Raw genomic sequence first — 22,044 nt, 5'->3', positions numbered from 1 at the left:
ATTTGCAAACAAAACATTTAATACGTCAATTATCAAAAGCACGTGGTTTGATTGGAAGTTTATTTAACCCTATATAAATTTTACTTCCATAATAGATTAAGCCAAAATATACTAAACGTCCATTCGAACAGACTAATTTAATGTTATCGTTCATACCTACAAGACAATAAACTTATTGAAGGTGATTGAATAAAGTAATCCGTTTTTGTTTTGTTTTTACACTCTCTTTGATGTATTGTTATTTTCCTGATACGATAAAATATAGAAGCAAGCTGTTATTTATGATTATATGATAAATGCGCGATAGGCGGAGCAACGCCCTGTTTCCTGCCACGAGATAATCACATGCCCAACAAAGCAATGACGTCATTGACGAGAGAAAGTGTTATGCTGTATTTACCAGGACAAAGATAGGTCAAAAAGAACATAAAAGGCAATATATAGATGTACCAGAAACAACAAACACTTTATTGTATAATTAGTTATGCATGAAACAAAGGGATTTTGTCTATTACAGAACACTTCACGAATGAGCGCATGATTATAAATAGGTAAAACACACATATATAAATAAAGGAACCACGTTTATTCCAAATAAATATTCATAAGTCGTCCCACCAAAGTACACGAATTAACTTACACAATCCCATCAACTTAATGGATTAATATAATGATAAAAGTACACAGTTTAATATAGATAATCCTATCTCAATTACACACCACCAAAGGTCCTGTTCTTAATGATCGATTTGTCCAGTTAGGGCTTTCTATTAATCAAACGAACTGCAGACTCAAGACTTCGCAAACAATTACCAGGTCCAATTAACTCTTACATTTTTCAAAAGCAAATGAAAAATCATCTTTTGAACAGCATTATTTATACATTTGTGATGGGGGAGGGAGGTACGCAAAGCTACACTAATAAGCTAAAGACAAAGTAGCTGGTCAATAGCGGCCAACTCTTAGGCTGCTCGTGCTAACGGAAAATTAAGATTTGACCGTCACTCTCTCTCTAATGGTTATTTTTGCAACAAAAGAAACCCGAAACATTAACCCTTGGTCTCATAGTCCAGAATTAAGTCCTTGACGGCAAGGAATCAAACGAATTACGTTCTAAGCGTACATACAGTTAAGATAAAAGTAGAAAAAACATTATGTAACAGGAATACTTAACACGACAGAGGGCGAGTTTCACACGTCACGTGTTTATCTTTGTACAATACAGTACAGTAAAAATACAAAAACATTTACAATTAATCTGATATGCTGGAGTTGCATGTTACAAGATATTTACACTTTGTTTCCAACTGCACCCTCCTCTTAGAGATAAGGTTCACGTATACAGTTTCGAGGAAAGCTTCCAGTGAGACAAATACAATAATAAAACGAAAGTTTATACATTTAATTTTTTATACATTTCGCAGCTCTAAGTGAACCACGAAGTACAAACCATAAAACATACAAGAATCCGGAACACAGAATATGTGAGCACATACACAAAGTGTTTATAAATTAAAAGACTAAGTTATAGAGCCTGCATTGGACACAGTGAAGTTAAAAGTGGTATCTTGACTTTACGGAAATGTTTTTAGCTTGATAAACCTTCAATAATAAAAACACTCGGAGACACAGACAAACGCGCGCGCAAAAATAACAATGGTATATACTCACAACTAAAACACTGTTACTACTACCTTAATGCGACAGATAATAAAATTTAACAAAACTATATTTTTCATCGGCAGATTTACTACAATAAAGCTTAAATCGGTTGTTATGAAAATCCTACAACAACGTATTATATATACAAATTAAATAAAGCCATGGGAAGCTTGACGCTTCGGTATTCGGCAACATATTACATTTTTGATAATCAATCGCCTGTTAATTTTAATTAGACACTTTTCTTAATTATTAAATACTTATTAAATATATGGTGTTTTTTGTGGGGTTTTTTCCTTTGGAATAGTTTGAAACTTGGATTCTTGATTCGATATGTTGCCATGTTTTTAGCTATTAAATGTTTTTTTGAACGTGCGGATACATTCCGAGATACACATATCGAGGATTTTATGAATATCTGTTAATATTAAGAGAAAAAAAAAAGGAAAACAAAACTGAAACCTTGGCGAATTTTCAACTGTTTGTCTAGGAAAATGGGAAAGTGTTGTCAAAATGAAGTATTCCATTACAGACTAAGTTTTTTTTCCTTTTTTTAATCATTAAATAGTGTCGCTATATGTACAGCTTGGTACAATGGATATCTGGCAAGATAAAGGAAAACCTAATTCAATCAGTTAATCTACCTTTCTTATTTCAGAGACGTCTCTGGTGTCTATAACAAGAGGTTGATACAATGATGTCTTATGTTCCACAGCAAGCCGCGGCCGTTTCGACACCTGATACATATCCATTCCTGACGGTACGCTGTTCGCCGGAACTGTCACAGGGGCCACTGCATGACTGTGTACAGTTTGCAAGAGAGATCCAGTAGGAACTACCGACGTTACCGGCATCGCGACGTCTCGTTCCGTGGAATACCTGTAAGCTTCGAGATACCTACAAAAACAAAACGTGTTACTCAAATTAACCTGACTGATCTGATTTTTCGGTTACGTTTGAACGAAAACAGTACGTACATTTAACACTTTTCGTGCAGGAAATAAGAAGACAGTTTTGTGACAATACTGAAAGTCCTGAACAAAGCCCTTCTTTGTCCAGTATCAAAGTCGTGTGGCCATAAACGTGTTTAACAAAGCAAGGATGTTTTTAACTCAAACCTTAAGCTTAACTATTGCTTTTCTATTCATATCATGGTACTATTCTCGGATAGAAAACTTCGAGTCCTTATGACTGATATAAACACACACACTAAATAAATGAAGGATTAGTTTTAGAAAAGATAGCGAAAAAAATGTTGTCCCCCCCTCCCCGGTGGGTCAGCGGTAATTTATAGGCTTGAAAAGAAACAATCCGAGGTTCAATTCTTTGCGGTGGGCACAGTGCTGACAGCCCATTGTATAACTTTTACATAAATAAAGCAGCATCAGAAAATTATATTATTTGAACTCAAAACTACACAATGGGATACCTGCACTGTGCCCACTGCAGGGATTGAACCCCATGCTTTAGCGTTCAGGCCCTAAACCTTACCGCTGAGCCACCAAGAGCAATTAATTGCTAACATACATTTATATATTGTAAACTCTTAAATCTATTCACCTGTTTATTTCAATTAAAGGCAAACAAGGCAAGCTCGTATACTTGACCTTAATAAGTTTATACAAAAAAAACGTTTGGGGGCTATCTGTGCTGTGCCCACCGCCACGTTTTGAAACGCGAATTTGTTTCTTTAGAACCTTGGACTTACTGTTGAGCTACAAAGGACTAAGCATATAATAATGACGTTAGGAAAACACGTAGTTTGGAGAAATTAAGTCAAAAACACGAAAGCCTATATACATATGTATATATATAACACGAGCACTTTCGAATGGTGGACTTTCTTCTTTAGGGGCAAACTAGAGATGACTGTGCAAAGTGCGAGATGAAATTTAAGTGACGAGTTAGATAGTATCGTATTTTTGAGCGGTTTTGGACGAAATAATTCGTCGGCACTCGATACGGCACGTTTAGCGTGGTTGACATAACATATTCGTTCTTTCAGCTCAAGTTATTAGAACTGAAATATTAACATTTAGATTACCGATACACGTGATTATACAGAACGTTTCGACAAACAATATAGGGGGGGCTGGTGGTCAGGGAACGCTCAACTCGCAGTCTTGGGGTCGTGGATTCGAATCCCGTCACCGAACATGTTCGCCCTTCCAGCCGTAGGTACGTTACAAAGTGACGACCAATCCACCTATTCCTTAGTTAAAAAAAATTAAAAAAGGAAAATGATGAGGGTTACTTTAGATTGGTTGTAATACAGTTTTGTGACCATGTGGTTAAGGTGTGATCAGCGATTCCTGGCTGTACGAAATGACATTTTATAATATTAATGATTGCAGAAAAACAGGCCAGCTTGATAGAATTTTCCATCATTTTGATACTATTGTTAACAGTATTTTCAGCCAAGAATCCAACAGTGTCTTACAATTTTAGCCAGCTTAGGAAACACATGTTAGTCCTAACGTTACTATTATCACACGTAAAAGTAAATAAAACACAAAACTTACAATAATATTAAAAATTACTTGCAGCATTTTGTGTTGTTAACTTAGTATATGTATTTAGGACTGACCTAAACAGTGACGTTTACAGAAAAATACTTTCATTGGCTCTTTACAATCAAGAGTATAGAAGTAGACGTAGTGAAAAAGTTAAATAAACGATTTCAGAAACGCGTAGGGGAGAAAAAAATCAATATCGGGTTGCGTATGAACTTTTTGTAGCATCTCAAATTCTATTGGATACGCGGCGATTCAAATCTACGTTTGACGAGAACGCCGTTTATTCGCCGACGTGAGTGAATATTATCAGAATAGTGCGCATACAGATTCCTGCAGTAATGTCGTTTATTTATATCTCACGTGGGGATAGTGATACTCGAACCACAACACTGGTTTGAGAACTCCAATTGCTCGTTATAAGAGAAGGAAAAAAACGTTTTCGGTTTCTACACAGTGAACACCCTTTAACTGAAAGGAAACCAAGATGTCCGTCTTTGAAGCCTAGAGGAGTGGAGTATAATTACTCCACATACATTAGTAATTAAAAACACACGCACACACACTGGTAGTGAACTTTATTTTTGGTTTTCAAGATTGGTGTTTAGCTTAAGTCCAATAAACAAGTCCAGGTCACTCAGATGGCCTGAGAACTTTTTAGTAGATTGTAACTAACTGTCCAATGAAAGAGAAAATGGACGACATTTGGACTTCCAATACAGGAGCTTTTAACAGACAGTTGCACACTGCTAAAACCCTCCAACCTACTAAATCTGAAACGACATAAGGGGGCTAACGGTTTCATCTCCGTCTTAGAAGATGATACAATCTCTTCATTGAAGCCATAGAAACTGAAACATGTCTTCGCAGCCTACAAGAGTAGAGTCATCGCATCATCTAAACTAGGGTAAATGTTGAAGCCGAGTTCCCTGCTTGGTACAGCACAGCAAAATAAACTACAGATATTTTGAAACAACGCTTAAAACTGAACAGATATAAAGAAATCAAATAAATGCAGCAGCTGCATCGGCCGAGGTATATTTCATCAATGCCGTCGCTAGCCTGGCCGAAACTCATGAGATTTATTGGTATTAGGGCCGAAAAATACCGATAACGAAGCGATGTTATTGGGATTATGACCAATAGTATTATCCGCGAATACCAGTCAGATGAACGTCGGCTCACTAATTTCCTTTTAAGAAAAAGAAAGTATGTTATCGGGTTAATTTGTAGTTCTATGTAGGTAGCTTGCTTTCATCAGAGGTTAATGTGAATTACGAAATTCGCAAAGAAAAATTAGTACAATTCGTTTCAAAACAAACAAAAAATTTTTATTACTCCACACAGCTTATCAATTCACGAAAAATGAATACACTGTTAAACGACAATGTATTAGCAACAGGGGCCACCTATCGGCAAAACTGATTAATGTCTTCATGATTAAAACGCAGCCCTGTAAGAAAAAAATTGTTTTTTGAATTTCGCGCAAAGCTACACGTGGGCTATCTGCGCTAGCCGTCTCTAATTTTGCATTGCAAAACTAAAGGGGAGGCAGCTAGTTATCACCACCCATCGCCAACTCTTCGGCTACTCTTTTACCAACGAATAGTGGGATTGACTGTCACATTATAAAGCTCCCACAACTGAAAGGGCGAGCATGTTTCATGTGACGGGGATTCGAACCCGCAACCCTCAGATTACGAGTCGAACGCTTAACACACCTGGTCATACCGAGCCAAAAAAAAAACATTTTGATTAAGTACGAATTACGTTTGGAACGTAAGGATGTGATGTTTGCCCTACTTACGCCAGGCACTAACATCTTACAGAAATACATTACTACTGTAAATATATATTAATTTATATTTATATTAAACAGCAAAAAGTTATAAAGTGGTTTGATTTTTTTTTTTTTTTTAATACGAGCATATAAATTAACCTTTTCACCACCGGAACACACTTATAATTCGTAATGGGAAACCCCCAACAGGAAAAACTGTAGACTACAACTTGTACTATAAACGAATCGCGATGTTTCCATCATTCAATCCCAGTTTCACTTGCAACTACACACAGCAGTGTTGTTTGTTATTATGCATTTCTTTATTGTTAACTGCACAATCAGCTATCTTAGCTTTGCCCACCAGGGGTATCGAAAAACGATTTGTAATGTTATAAGCACTTCAGTCCCATCGCTGAGCCACCGTGAGAGGAAGCGAATTATTTAATCAGGTTGGTAGGTCTGTAGGCTCTAAAGCTACCTCAAAACGTTCACATACCTTCAGTAAGCTTCCCAAATTCCTTGCTTAACTCTTCAACATAACAGTTTTAAAGAACTTGTCGACCAAGTCCTTAGTGGAAAAACCCACACTGATTTTTGATGGGGGGGGGGAGCCTTTTATCAATACTACGATATATTTTCTAGGTATTTCATCGTACGGAAAACAACATTATTGTTTCCCAGCCCTGCAGCAAACCCGTGACACAATCGGGGAGGATAAAAGCAAAAAATACGTCACCTGAGAACAGAGTTCGATGACCCCGACTTTATCACATGCGCAGAGAAATGGGATAAACAGCTGCGCTTAATAGACGTTACCGCGTGCTGTCACTCACTGGAACCTACGAATGTATTAGTTTTATACGATCTGTTAAATCATCGGGTACATCAAAGTTTATTTATAAACGCTTCTTGTCAAGTTCAACTCTTTGTTAGTATTAACTTAACAATTCTTATACTTTAGAGATTTTATTTTACACCACAAATATTACTAGGTACTGACGGAGGTAAATGGTGAATGAGAGATGTATTAATATAATTTGTTTCTGAATGCTTGGGGAAAAATACTGAAGGCCTAACTGCGCTAGCACACTAATACTGAACTGATAGACTAGACTATAGGGAAGGCAACTGATTAACATCGCCCACCGTCAACTCTTGTGTGACCTAACAATGGGATTTGACGGTCACCCTAATAACATATTCGTACCCCCAAAGCGCAGAACGCGACATTTTTTATGACGAGATAGGAACGAGAACCCGCAGTTACACGTGCCAGCACTAGGGTTGCTAGGCTAAGGTAGACAGACATGGGACATGCGTTCAATTTGTTTGTCCACCAGTGTCTAGTGAACGTGATTACTTTTAATGGGACATTTGACAACTTAAAAACCTGTTGTTGTTAATATACATTTCCTTACTCAAACCAAACTGTTATCTCTTAGTGCTGTAACTTACAACTAATTAACCGTTTCTACAACTATCACTGGTGCATAACGTATTTTTGCAACTCTGTATAACTAATTTTTATTGCATGACATATTTTAAACTTGTCGAACATTTTAAAATTCCAACTGTTATTTAAAACTATTTTTCCAAACTTTTTCTTAAGGTCATAAATATTAAAAAATCTGACACTTTGATAAACTATGGGAAACAAAACTTTTTGAAGATTCGACTCAACGTATTTTTCGTCAAATATGTTCGAGATGGGTGTTAAATCTGCATGTGAGAATTATACGATACTTATATTATTTAAATTATAATTTCACGTTATTAACACTGTTCACTGCACTCAAATTAACTTTCACACTGCAGTGAACTATCAAATCGTTTGCTATTTCTGAAACGTCAGTCGTAACCAAGGACACAGAGGGAAAAAAATGAATACAAACTCCTTCAAGGCTAAACAACACAAGCAAACATACAAACGTGTTGCTCATTGTTTTCTTCATCGCTGACTGAAACTGAAAGGATTCTGTGGACTGCAAAGGCACGTGAACACTTACCCGTGATACAGTAATTTCTAGGACCTCCAGACACACCGGCAACAGCGTCTGCGTGAAACTATACACCTTGGCATTCTGTCAAGGTCGCCAGACCTCAAGGACTTCGATATGCTGCACCTTCCTTGCCCAGTATTAACGGATGATGTTTTTTCCTTGCGCAGAATTACAAATTAACATTTTCCAGGTTTAATGGATTTTATATTTTCTACTTTTTATTACATCTATTCAATGGTCAAAGACAACAGCGATACCTTTTTCTTACATGCATCTCACATACTGACTAAAAACTATGGTATACACTAACACAGATATAGATGATTTTTAAATTCATAAAACATCGTCATCCATACCACTAACCTAAAACAGAGTTATCCGTCAACCATACAACACAGTGGACAAAATACCATCAACGCCGAGTTATCCGTCAACCATACAACACAGTGTACAAAATACCATCAACGCCGAGTTATCCGTCAACCATACAACACAGTGGACAAAATACCATCAACACCGAGTTATCCGTCAACCATACAACACAGTGGACAAAATACCATCAACGCCGAGTTATCCGTCAACCATACAACACAGTGGACAAAATACCATCAACGCCGAGTTATCCTTCAATCACACAACAGAGTGGACAAAATATCAACACAGTTATCCTTCAATCATATAAAACAATGGACAGTAACTTGTCTTATATATAAACACCAACACATTTTTAACTTAGACAACTCTTTCATTTGCCTTGCACCAATATCAACATGGAATCCTTCAGTCAAACAACAGTAGACCACAAATGCAGGATTCTTCAAATCCATTCTGCCCAATCCCATTTTAGATACACCATCAATAAAAGAAGCTTACACATATTTGTGATACAAAGAAAGAACAGAAAACAGGCACCTTATTAATGCTCAGTTCATACAGTCTTCAGTAATAAATTTATGTGGGTTTCAGTTTCTGTTAAAAAATATCTCGTCATACCCTGCATGGGACAACCTTCCATTTCTCTTATTTTGCAAACTTCATTTCTTAATGATTTATAATGTTCTTATTGAAAACCCTAACACATAAAACTATGACCTACTATAAATGAACCATAGGAAAAACTCTATGGAGATGTTTTGAGAAGGCTGTGCAATTCCATTAAAAGCTGAGGCAATACAAGTTTTATCAATGTGATCTACAATTAAGTCATGTTCAATACCATTCAACTCATTTTTCTACATCTAAACTAAAATTAACTTAAAAGACAATTATTGTTTTGCATAGTTTTAAAGGGCAGGTCAACCAAATTCTGAAAGGGTTATATCAATCATAAGCCCATAAGAAACCATTGCTGCTCTAAAGTTTGATAAATAAAGAAAACTAACCAACCAACTAACAAAATATGCCTAGGTCATAATAAACTGGAATTTTAAACTAAGAAGTTGTCCTATTCAATCTGAGTTTTAATTCAAAATTTTTAAACTATGCTTGTAACTTTATCACTCAAGTCTAGTGACAATTCTTAGCAGGATCAACATTTTATTAAATTATGGTTTTTTGCTTTGACATAGAAGTTTGAATCATACTCAAGTTAGGCTTTTAAATGGAAAAAGAAATACTAGTCAGGCCCCAAAATCTTTATCATAAGGACTCGTATCCTACTAATAGTTATACTTAACATTTATTGTTCTTTTTTTGACAAAGTACTGAACTCTTTAAGATCAGCTAGGGTTGCCAACTCTTGAAAACTTTGAAATAGGACCTTTTTATAAGAGGCTCTTCTTAAAGGATGTCGCACAATTTAGCCCACTTTTTGTCACACAATTGTCGCACTAAAGACCCCCTACCTGAAGTAAATGAACACTGACAACAGCTGGTAGTATAACAAACAGATTTTATCTTTAAGCAAGAGAGTTGGTAACCCTAGGCTCAGTTTAACACTATTAAAAGGAACTTGCATTCAGGTTTAGTGTTACAACAGGAAAATGAATTCTAAGATTACACTGTTTTAAAGAAGTTTTGTATCTTATATGAAGTCAATTCTACATTACAGACATTTGAATTTTACTTAGTCTTAACTTTATATTTTGATAAACAGAACTAAAATCCTTAGGCAGGTTTAATTTGACTTTATCAGAGGGATTTGAATCCCACTTGTGCTCAGCATGCTCCACTTAATTTTACTAGAAGAGCTTGAACTTCACGATATTCACCTATTTCTTTGAAGTAAACATTTTGTAATCGTAATCAGTGCCCTCTCTTAAATATTAATCATATTCTCCTTAAGCCTAAACTAACAGTGTTAATACATTAAACTGAGAAATAACTGATGACAATTTATATATATTGTGAAGGTTAACAGTTAAGTTCATTAAACAATAGAATCTCAAAAATGATTAATATTAGAACAGCAAAGTTTACACAACACTCTCTACTACTGCAACCCACATTTAACTTTACATTGCTACTCAACTACTGATAGCAATACATCTCATAAAAGCTGAGTTTTCAATATCTACTAAATATTGGTGGAATAACAGTAAGCAAAGTTTAGTGTGTCTTGGTTTATATCTTAATGTTTTCATATTTTATCAAAAGAAGAGAGCTCAAACTGACTATAATTCCTCCTGTTACAACTAAGTTGTCAACATTATTCATTACAGTTCAAAAAATTCATGTTGCATCAATAACTTCAGAGAAATGATTTAATAATAACCCAGAAACTCCGTTACTAGAATTTAAAATACAATAAAAAAACCAGGATTTGTACAGTTTTATATAACCACAAAGTGCCATAAAGCATCTTACATTAAGAGTTTGAAAAATTGAATAATTTTTATAAATATGAAAAAGTAAAATGAAGGGATGCAAATTTTATGGAAATTCCCTGAAGAAGTTAGTGTGTATGACAATTATATACTAATCTGGCAACAACTGATTATATCTGAGAATAACCTGTTAACCTTGAATACCAGATTCACATTCTACCTGTAAAGACTGTTACTAATTTGCATACTATTCCAGCAGGTGGAGCCACATGTGTCATTGAATCCCCTCCTCCATATTCTTAAGCCTAACAAAGCTTTAGTCATTGGACAATTTCATTTCCTACAGAGTTATTTCACAATTAAGGTATTAATAAAAACAAGGTACACCAGAAATACTAATACAAATGTGCATTGCAGTGCTTTAGGTAATATACTTTAAATTATTTATACTTTGTTTTTGAAAGAAATAGAAAAAACTAAAAGCACATTTTTTAAGAAATTAGAAATCACATAGGTATTAGAATCAAACTATTAACCCTTTCGGTGCTGAATAACAACTTTTGATGTTTGGCATGGCACTGAATATATATTTTTGATACTTCAACTAATTACAGTATCAGTACTAAAAGCATGATATCTTGGCAATAACTCAACAAAAGTCCATGAAATATTCAGTGATTGTACCCAATACTATATATGTTAAATTCAATACATAAGAATAACAAGAATAAAGGAAGGTCGCCTGCCACGCTGAGCTGTCAAGTCGACTGCGGTCGCCAACCACACCAAAAGAGTTAATAAAGCTATAACTATTCAGGTTTCTTAGCAGAACAAGTAACAATAAATAAATGTTTTATATTAGAGTTATTTTATCTATTTTTAGTAAATGATGTTAAAAGTAAACACACACACCAAGCTGTCATTAATGATATAAAATAAAGTACCTCTAGGATTTTTATGTAATGAATAACATTAAATAACATGTTAAATTATTTTATCTCGTATTCATACAGGGCTTTGAAAAAGTGACCGTTTTCTTTCTCTTTTAATCAAACCATTACTAACCCTAAAAAGTCATTAAGTTGCATAAGCTTCTTGGGTAATGAATGACAAAGTGCATAAAACTAGGGTTACTTGACCTGTTATTTGTATCCACTATTTAAAAAACTGCTCATTTTTAAAACAAACAACTATTAAGCCAATAAAAATTACCAGTTTTCTAGGTTTCTTTGCAAAATGAATAATACTAAATAAGCTAAAGAAAGTAAGCATATCCAACAGGTAACACACACAAACATGTGTGTGTATTATTTGTATCTTGTTTTTGTACCAGTTCACACACATAACACAGCTGAATTATCTTGGACTTTTATCACATTTTTATCAACCACTCTGTGTGGTTTGCAAATACCCTAACAGCTTCCCAATCTTGCAATTCCAATCAGAATAATTAAGTTGCCCGAGTTAGGTAGACACCCATTCAATAAATGGGAGTAGAATGTGAACAAACAAACCTACAAATATAGGTGTGTGTGTGTGTGTGTGTGTGTTGATTTACCACTTAAAACATCCAGATTACTAAGAATAACTCCCTACAGTTTATATTTAGATAATTCCTATAAAAAAGCGTAACTATACATTTTCAGCCTACAGCATAACTTGAACAAATCTTGAGTTGGCACTGGTCTTCTGTAAACAAGAAATCATTCTTCAACCAATAGCTTACATATACTATAGCTCTTGTAACATGCTGAAACGGTTCTTACATCAGTGGATTATATCAAACTGTGGTTCCAGCATAAAATGTGGACAAGTCTCCTGACACAACATCCCATACACAACACTAAAACACTTCTCAGCCAGTATATTAAGTACACTGGTATAAATATCCATCTTCCTGACAGATTTAACAGCTAGTTTATGCAGAAGGGTATTGAGCCTGAAATCTTTTCTGAAATTGTCTGATAGTTAAACAACAATGCACTCTTACTTGACATTTAATAATTTTCACCATCCATGAGAAAAAGGATTTTACCAAAATTTTAGTTTAACACCAAGCTATCATTGCAGCATTTATTTTTAAAGTATTTTTTTTGTAGACAGTTATCAATGAAAGTGTCTTGCTTTTCTCTTGCAACAGAGATTTTCATTAAAAAAAACAAATAATTTTTAAAGTGTTTTTCAACCATTTTATATTTGAAACTTACCCAATTATGTTTAAGTTTTTTTTATTAGTTATATCTGAAACCTTTATGTGGAGATTTCAAATGTTTTATTTATTAATCAGCTATAAAATACACTATCTAGTTATAAAATTATTACTCGGTATTGACTGATTATGATTGGCAACACACAATCATCCCGTGAGGATGTACGTAAGCACCATATTTCATCAACTGCATGAAAACTAACAAATACAGTTTTACGGGTTAGTTCACACCATATTGTAAAATAATGTTTCAGAGATATTCTTTTACAATATAGGACTATAAAATTAGGCTAATCTACCGTAGCTTTGAAGATCCAAGTTTTAAACATTACAATAAAATATATTGCAACTCCAGAACAAAGCTTGAACCAATGTACTAGTACATCCTTTGCATAACACTAAACAAATTCTCAGCCAGCGTATTAAACATGTATACGTGCTCTTCATTAATCTGAAGATGACCTAAGGAGATCAAAATGTTGTTCTGTATTTTAAAGTTTTAATACCCATACCAGCCATCTTGAGAATACATTTTTACTTCAAGTAGGTTTCTCATCACAAATATATTGTAGCTCTACATTTGAAGTTCAGACAAAGCTTAAGGTTTTGAGTTTGCAAAACAATTTTAAAAAAACTTTGTTACACAACTCTGTAAATCACCTTTTATTAGATTTTCAAAAACTCTTCCTACCATTAACACAAGGTTAATAGACCTATAATTAACAGGATAAGTTTATTAACCTCCCTTGAAAACAGAAGTAATAGTAGCAAACTTTCAATCCTTAAAAACACCCATTCACTATTCATTTACTTTACAAAAAAAGTACCAATTGGCTCACATATCCACACCTTCATCTCCTTCAAAACTCTCTGGGAAATGTCCAGCTCAGAACCCTTAACATTCTCTAAACTTCAAAATTTTTTCCTTAACCTCAGATCATCTCATTTCTACCTAGCAATCATCAGGACAAAGATTACTGCTTAAACCTTTCAGTAAAAGTTGAAGAACAATTAGAATATCCCAGCTGTCTCATAATCAACAAGAAGGAGTCTTCCTTTACGATAATCATGTATGCCAGATGCTTCTACTGAATATAACAGTACTGAATTTAATACAATATAATTATTTTTGAAGGCAGGGAATAAGTAAATTGCTTATCAGTATTTAGGACTATTCATTAATTGATAAGACAATGTCTGAGACGATTGAATAAAACAGAACAGCCTGATTACTGATCTGCTCAATATTATGACAGTAGGGTAAACAAATACAAGCCTAGTGTAATACTAATAATTTAATATAAAACTGATCCAAACTGATTACTATTTGAGAATACAACAGTCAATTAGAATATTTGTAAGAAAAAAAGATTATTTAGACCTTAAATAAGAAAAACATCCAATGGCTAAGATTTCTTTAGTCTATTTTTCATATTCACATCGACTTAAATGAGCAGAATTTAAGCCAGTAGATGAAATCTACTTAGTGTTGTTCTAGAGTAAAGTTGTAAGAAATTCCAAGCCTGTATTATATCTTTTTAAAGAAGTATGATTCTCCATTTAGTAGGTTAAATACACATTACACAATAACTATAAAAGGAAGCTTTGACAAATCCTAAGGTCATATCGTAACATCGAAAATAAGTCTGAAACAATTCTTGATTAGTAGATTGTGTTACACAACAACTACTAGATTTACGTGTATAACTTCAAGATGGATTTGAAGTTAACAATGAAGTAGAAGATGTGTTTTATAAAGGTGAGATTTCAACACCTAATAATTCACATAAGATATATAATGAGGTAGTTGATGTACATTACAGATTGAGAGAGAGTCTAGTGAAAACCCCTTAGACAGTAATCTACACACACACACACACACACACACACACACAGTGTACTTGCAATTCAAAAACATTTAGAATTAAATCCTAATAAGTCTGTTGAAACATTCTGGACACAATAGGTGTTCAAGTTTACAAATTCAACTAAGATAAATCTGAAGTTTGGGAAAGTGGGCTGTTTTAAAATAATTCTGTACTTTTAGCAATTACATCCATTTTCTTTTGCAACTAAAACTCAGTTTGAAGTTTTATTTTCTAATGTTTGTTCTTCTTTCCATATATAAGAAATAAATTTGAAAAGTGGTGAATAAGAATTGGTTTTCTTTTTCACATGGTTTACTGATCTTCAAGTAAAAATTAAAAATTCCTGTGTGTGTGCGTGCATGTCCCGTATCAGTTAACATGAAATGAGACTTGCCAACAAATAGGCCAAATCTTAAAATTAAAGGATAGCATTAACTTGGGAGGGGTATTGATGGGGGAAGTGACATGACTTCCCTACTAGTATCAGTTCTGTGTTCAAAATTATTTTGCTCTTTATAATAAAGTGAAACATAAATATGTAATAACTTTAGGATGCAACTTAGCAATCAAATAACTGTAGCAATCAGAGTTTTTTAAAAAAAGAAAGTCTCTGAACTATTAAAATATAAAGAGTGTCCTTCTACCAAGCTCACCTTTCCCTGTCAAATCTTTCATGAATAATATTAATATCAGTAGCTGGAAGAAGCGTTAGTCTACGTCTCGCTTGGTTCTGCCCTTGATGATGCTGAATGTTGTGCTCTGCTTTCCTAAACCGTTCAAATTCTGCCTGTATGAATAAACAATGAAAACAACCAGTGAAAACACTGAAAAACATTGTATAAATAATTCCTGAAAAATTTTCAAAACTCTACACATTTAAAGAAAAAATAATTTAAAAAATGTTAAAAGAAATGTTTTTAAATGTTGCCTTTCATTCCTTTTAGAGTTATACAAATTTAGAGTTCTATTTCTGAAGCAAGTTTTGATTTACTTTTAATTAAAGGGCTCATTAGAGATGGGAGATTACCTTGATTAGTAGATTACTTCTGAGCATCAACTAGTCACAAAAAAAAGTTAATAAAATAATAGTCAAAATTACAATGAAATGAGCATCACAAAAATGAAAAGTTTATAAAAGTATGTACACAAAGCAATTAAACTATTTCTCTAGGTCTGTAAAAAAAATACTTTCACTAAATTATTTTTTAAACAACTAACTACTAAAAGATACTTCATGCAAAACAATGTCTCCAAAGAAGGTCTGTGATGACAATTCCTATACGACAAACAGAAACGTTATTAACGTTATCAAACACTACATTATCATTAATTATCTAACGTGAAGATATTTAACCAACATAATTCACGGATCAAAGTCATGTACAAAAATCTCAAGACTTAAAGCTCATGAGAAGGGACACTTCTTCAAAAGGTAGATTGGCCTTTGGGATAGCAGTAGTTAACATAATTTGTATACTGCTAACAATTTTCATATGTTGACCAATACGGGTTTATCTGTTAATACTATTTTAACTAAGTATTTTATCAATTAAATCCAACAAAGATTAACAATACAAAATAGGCATTATTCTAAAACATTACTGACCTTCTTATGGACCCATGCTTTCTATTGCTATATGCAACAAAGGTTAACAATATGAAACACGCTTTGTTCTAAAACAGATATTTTATCATCATATGGGTTCTGCTGATACACACAACAGTTTTAATTTTCTTACCAACATCTTCCGTCATTTTCTAAAAAAGAACATTTTCCTTAAATAATTGGTCAAAGAAAATTCCAGTCCACATCGTGAGTTACAATAAAATAAAGAATATAACAGTTCTAATTCTTAACTTGAACTGTGTGTAATATGCAGAAGCAATACAACATACAGTGTTACACTTTTAATTTTATATCTTACTAGGTAATATACATATGTAGAATCACAGTAAACAATTAAACTGAGTGTGTCACTTCACAGAATACCATCTAGTACAAGCTGCTTATTAATCACATCACTTCCACTTCAGTGGGAGTTGTAAGAATGGCACTGATATTCATGTTTACTTTCACTACATGAGCTTCCTTGCTGAAACAAGAGTTATTTAATTAGCTGCATAACTGCACCATTCTATTCATGCAAAGCCTGGCAAAATATTTATTTTGTTATAATCACTGTTAGGTTATAAACACTTCCAAATGAACTTTTTTTTTTTAACAAAATGGAGTGCATTCACAATTTTCAAAACCAGCCCACAATACTGAAATTATCTTCATTTTATAGGAATGTTCAGTACTCAATCTGATAGAACAAGTCTAACAGAATTCCTGCCCCGTATAAACGAGTTTTAGCTACTGATCTGAAACAAAGATGAAACACAGCCTTCTTTATCATGGCAAAGTGCCAAATAAATGTCCTTGTGAATACATAAAACTTACACACACACACACACACACATCTAGGTAAAAACTTCATTGCTGGATTGTAGTTAGTGTTGATAAAGCAATGTTTTTTTTAGAATAAAGATAACTTTATGAATAAAACTGTTTTGGCTGGTTCCAAACCTTTAGCTAACTCTGCTTTTATATTTCACTGTGAAATAACTCGTTTTACTAACCATATTTTAAATGTTTTTTTTAACCTTGTTTTGGAGTGGTAGAAACCTTCCTACGGATCACCAGTTCCGTTCAAAGACAGCACATATACAAAATCACTTTGTTTTTGCAACTTATCATTTCCCAAATCTGTTAAGGTTTTACATAACTGACAATAAGTTTGTACATTTACAACACAAATACTTATTAACTCTTTGTCCAGCCATTGGTTAGTCCATCTTTCTTTTATATTCAATAAGTCTAAATGAAGAATTTCAAAATTTATTCTAAGATAAATCAGATCAATGCAAAAATTACTGGCACTTAATGGGTAGAATAGAAATTTTTAGAAGACAATAAATATCAAATAATGTCCTTATTTTAACACTAATTTAGACAGTTTTCAAGAACAATAAGAAATAAATCTTCACATGCCTAAAAATAACCAAGCACATTCAAGCTTATTAGAATTTTACTGTTATATAAAGAACTATTATGTTCAAGTTCAACACATATTTCTTAAGAAAATGTCATATTAACCCTAGACAAAACAATTACATAAGCAACAGTTTTGTTCTTTTTTTCCAAAACAAGAAATCTAAACAGTTTCCATCACTTCAGGGTCTAGCAATAAATAAAACACACAAAAAATAAAAAGAACTAAGCATAGCCTACTGATGACCTCAACCCTATACATAAATATTAATGCACACACACACACAACAAAAAGGCAAACTTGAGAGACACCAAACACACTAGAGGTATGTACCTAAGTTTAATTTGTATTTCAAACAGTTTCTTCATCTTAGAAAGTTATTTCGTACAGATTGCATAACCAACCAATCATTTCCCACATTTTTTAATACATATATAAATTTTCATTTTTAGGAATGTATCAATTTGGATAAAGCTAGACCAACCAAAGATTGTTTCTCTTAAAGTATCTTATATTTGCATAGCACGAGTATTATCGCATGTACAAATTATGCACTATTAACGCCTATAAGCTAACAAACGACGGCACATATTTTTTTTAAAAATGGACAAATATTCCAGTAATTCCATAATAATCCCTCCACAAAAACTTTACTGACCAGCTGCAAGGTTATTCAGACATCATAACGGTTAAAAAAAAACATCAAATCCAATCAAATTATTCCAAACACTTTCATATATGAATGGACAGACAAGTAAAAAAAAAAATCCACACTAATAGCCATCTATTAGGTAATAAAGTAATCTCAATCCAACCAAAGTCTAAGTATTTTCTTAATAATTCAACCTCACATATAGCATAACCTTCAACAATATTTATGTCATTATGTATATTCATTCAGCTATGTTCACTTCTGCTGGAGAATACATAATGACAACCAAACTGCACACAGTGAATAACTTTGAAAGTGAAGATAGCTGAGTGAAATAACCAAATAATTGTTTGTTTGTTTACTATCAAATAATCCAACTGATACCACTGCATCAATACAACCACACTTGTATACAAAACACATGTTTATTTTACAATAGATTAAACCATTTACCTTCTCACCCCTCTACCAAAAGTTTGGAAGGTAATAAATTATGTTTGTTACAATAACAAATAAACACTGAAACTCTTGGTTAGATAATGTTTTATATACAAATCAAATGATAACTACAGGAGACTTAACTGTTTGTTTAAAAATAAAAGCACATTAAGGTAATTGCAAAAAAGAGAAAAGTAAAACAGGTTAATTAATAAAAACAATACACAAACATCATCAGGCCTGATTAAATGACACTGAAACATGTAGCAATATTATATCTACTTGCTGAAAAGGTGCACTACTTTTATTCATTAAATATCTTAAGAAATACAAGTAAAATAAATAGAAATATGGTTTAATATTTTGTTACACTATGTAATAACATTTTTACTTTATCTTGTTCTTTGGCAGAAAGTGTTATTTCCCAATTGCTTATGCCTAAAGTAAATAGAAAAGAACTATTTTTCTCTTTAAATTTTGCTTTTGTAACCTGGGGTAATGAAATTTTCAAATTTCACCCATTTTCCAGAACATTCCAGGTACATTCAGTGTTGAGTAGCTGATATACACACACAGTGGCTCACCACTCACCACTTCAGTTTAGTTTTAGCTGCCTAAGTGAACACATAGACCCATCTCATTTTATCATAAATGGCATCAAAAAGTTGCAAGCATTCTCCTGATGCATTCTGCTATGTATGTGGTCAGTTTATCAATACAAGAGTGAAAACTTACTCTGTGACACCATCTACTAAAATGTGTGAAGTCTACAAGGTATATTTCAGTACATGTCAGGGATCAAGACAAACCGTGGGCACCTCGTTTTACCTACGAGTACTGCAAAAAACTCTAGAAGGTAAAATGGACAATTTGTGCTTGTTTGAATAGTATGATTCTATATTATACAAATTTTAGACATTTTAAAATTTAAATATCTTATTTTTTTAAATTTCCAATAGTACAGAAAAAATATCACATGAAACATTTTGCATGAACCTCTTACACATTAGTTGTGGATGGAATAAATTTATTCTTCATAATAACAATTTTATGTTACTCTTTTGCAGAATGGTACAGAAAGGAAAGGAGAGCCATGAAGTTCGCTATTCCAAGAATTTGGCGTAAACCCACTGACCACTCAAGCAATTGCTACTTCAGCATGGTGGACCCTTCAAAACATCAGGCTGGCAAGAATGCATCTGCTATCATGTATCCTGACCTTCCATCATCCATCACACCCAGTGCCACACTGCCTTGAGCTCCCTGTACCCACTCTGCCAGAGAGAAAGCAGCCATCCTCAAAAGAGAGCAGCAAATCAGAAGAGGAGGTAGATGTTGAAGATCCAGATTACAGAGGTGCAGCTGGTGAGACAAATCCACACTACCCCAACCAAAGAGATCTCAATGACTTGATCAGAGATCTTGGTCTAACAAAGTCGAATGCAGAGACTGTATTTGGGGGCTGATATGTGAAAGTGATTTACATTACAGTCACAAATCTCGAAAAACTACTCAATTCTAAACATTTTTGTATAACTTTAGTATAAATACATGTAAATCTTGATTCACATGTTTTATTCAGACCTTATGTAAATGAAAATGTGCAACAAATTTTCCCATTTTTACATAGAAAATAGGTTAATTTCTAAATTTCATTAAACTGGTCACAAAAGCAAAGTTTGAAAGGAATAATGGCCATTTTCTGTACTTTACAACATAAGCAATTAAGAAATACTATCCAGGAAAAAAAATTTGTTACATAGCATTATTGCTGTTTTGTAAACTTAGATAACTGTGTGTAATAATCATGAAAACCAATAAAAATGGAATACAAAAATGACTTAATTTTTTAAATCATAATGATTTGTGCTAACAGTTAAAACTGCAAAACAAGAGTATCAAAACAATTCAGTCTAAACAGAACCACAAGTATTTCTTTGTAACCTTAAACACACAAAACTTAAAAATAGAGCTATATGATAAGAGCCTTACAGGATCAAAAAGTGAAGTTCACATACAAATCCAAGGTTAAAACTACGTGCTAAAGTCTAGAGACATATCTATTAATCAGTTTTAAGTATTAAAGTCACTCTGAAAGACAGTAAACAGTAATATCAGCAATCAATCTTGCAATTCCTAATGATAAAAACAGGATATCATGGATTAAAGGTTGCACACCTAATGGCCACACAACATTGTCATACAGTACTGTTACTCCTAATCATGTTACATCTAGTGACTCCCCATCACATCACATGTGCTTGCTCTTTCAGCCATGGAGGGGTTATAATGTGACAGTCAATCTCACTATTTGTTAATAAAAGAGTAACCCAAGAGTTGGCAGTAGATGGAGATGACAAACTGCCTTCCCTCTAGTCTTACACTGCTAAATTAGGGACAGCTAGCACAGATAGCCCTTATGTAGTTTTGTGCGAAATTCAAAACAAACCAAACATCTAGTGATCACACTATCATCCCAACCTAAAGTTACATCTAGTAATTACACACTATTATAATTCAATGGTTACAAGTAATGTCTACATTACTTTGTGATAGCTACATATAAGTATAGAAGTTCAACCATGGTATACATGCATGTTCACAATTCATTTGCTGCACCACATTTAAGATGCCAGTGGGGTGGGGAATTATTGAAAAATCATGAACATTTATTTGACACATTATAATTGGTGACATATACTTAAACATGCTCTTTCAGGCTTAACTAAACATATCAGATGACACATACATGAAAAATGTTCAATATAAAACACTGGAAAAGGATTTACTGCTGGCTTTAAAAGAACATTGCAGAATTTTCAGTCCTACTTAAGATTTTGAATCCAGAAGTTTAAAAAAAATAACAGCTTCATTATATAATATTTTAAAGAAGTTACATACTTGTTCTAGGAAACTGACACGAGATCCACACATTTCTTCAAGTGACTGTGTTTTTACAACCCTCACTGTAATGAAATGTCTCATTTTATATGCCAAATAAATAATGGCAAAGGTAAATTAGTGAAGATAACTGCAACACTAGTTTTTTTCTGCAACTTATACTTTAACCTTTTTGCTATATTTTGCAACTAAAGTCTCCTAAAATTTTTCTTCTCTTT

General features: G+C 33.3%; 1 protein-coding gene across 10 annotated transcripts in view; it reads right to left on the bottom strand.

Annotated features, from left to right (window-relative positions):
• Window positions 1–22,044, bottom strand: part of LOC143253915 (uncharacterized) — a 115,944-nt gene that overhangs the window by 54,195 nt on the left and 39,705 nt on the right. For 9 of the 10 annotated variants that reach the window (XM_076508492.1, XM_076508499.1, XM_076508497.1 and 6 more), the window contains 2 exons: window positions 15,454–15,587; window positions 2,307–2,559 (listed from right to left, as the gene is read on the bottom strand). In XM_076508492.1, coding sequence (XP_076364607.1) covers window positions 2,307–2,559; window positions 15,454–15,587 — 387 coding nt within the window. Of the gene's footprint in view, window positions 1–2,306; window positions 2,560–7,964; window positions 7,986–15,453; window positions 15,588–22,044 lie in introns of those variants that run through there. The other variant, XM_076508500.1, reaches the window with a different exon arrangement.

This window comes from Tachypleus tridentatus, chromosome 6 (assembly GCF_004210375.1).
Source record: "Tachypleus tridentatus isolate NWPU-2018 chromosome 6, ASM421037v1, whole genome shotgun sequence".
In the NCBI taxonomy this organism is placed as follows: domain Eukaryota; kingdom Metazoa; phylum Arthropoda; class Merostomata; order Xiphosura; family Limulidae; genus Tachypleus; species Tachypleus tridentatus.
Note: the sequence above shows the minus strand (reverse complement) of the source record. Positions and strands in the feature narration are given on the sequence as shown.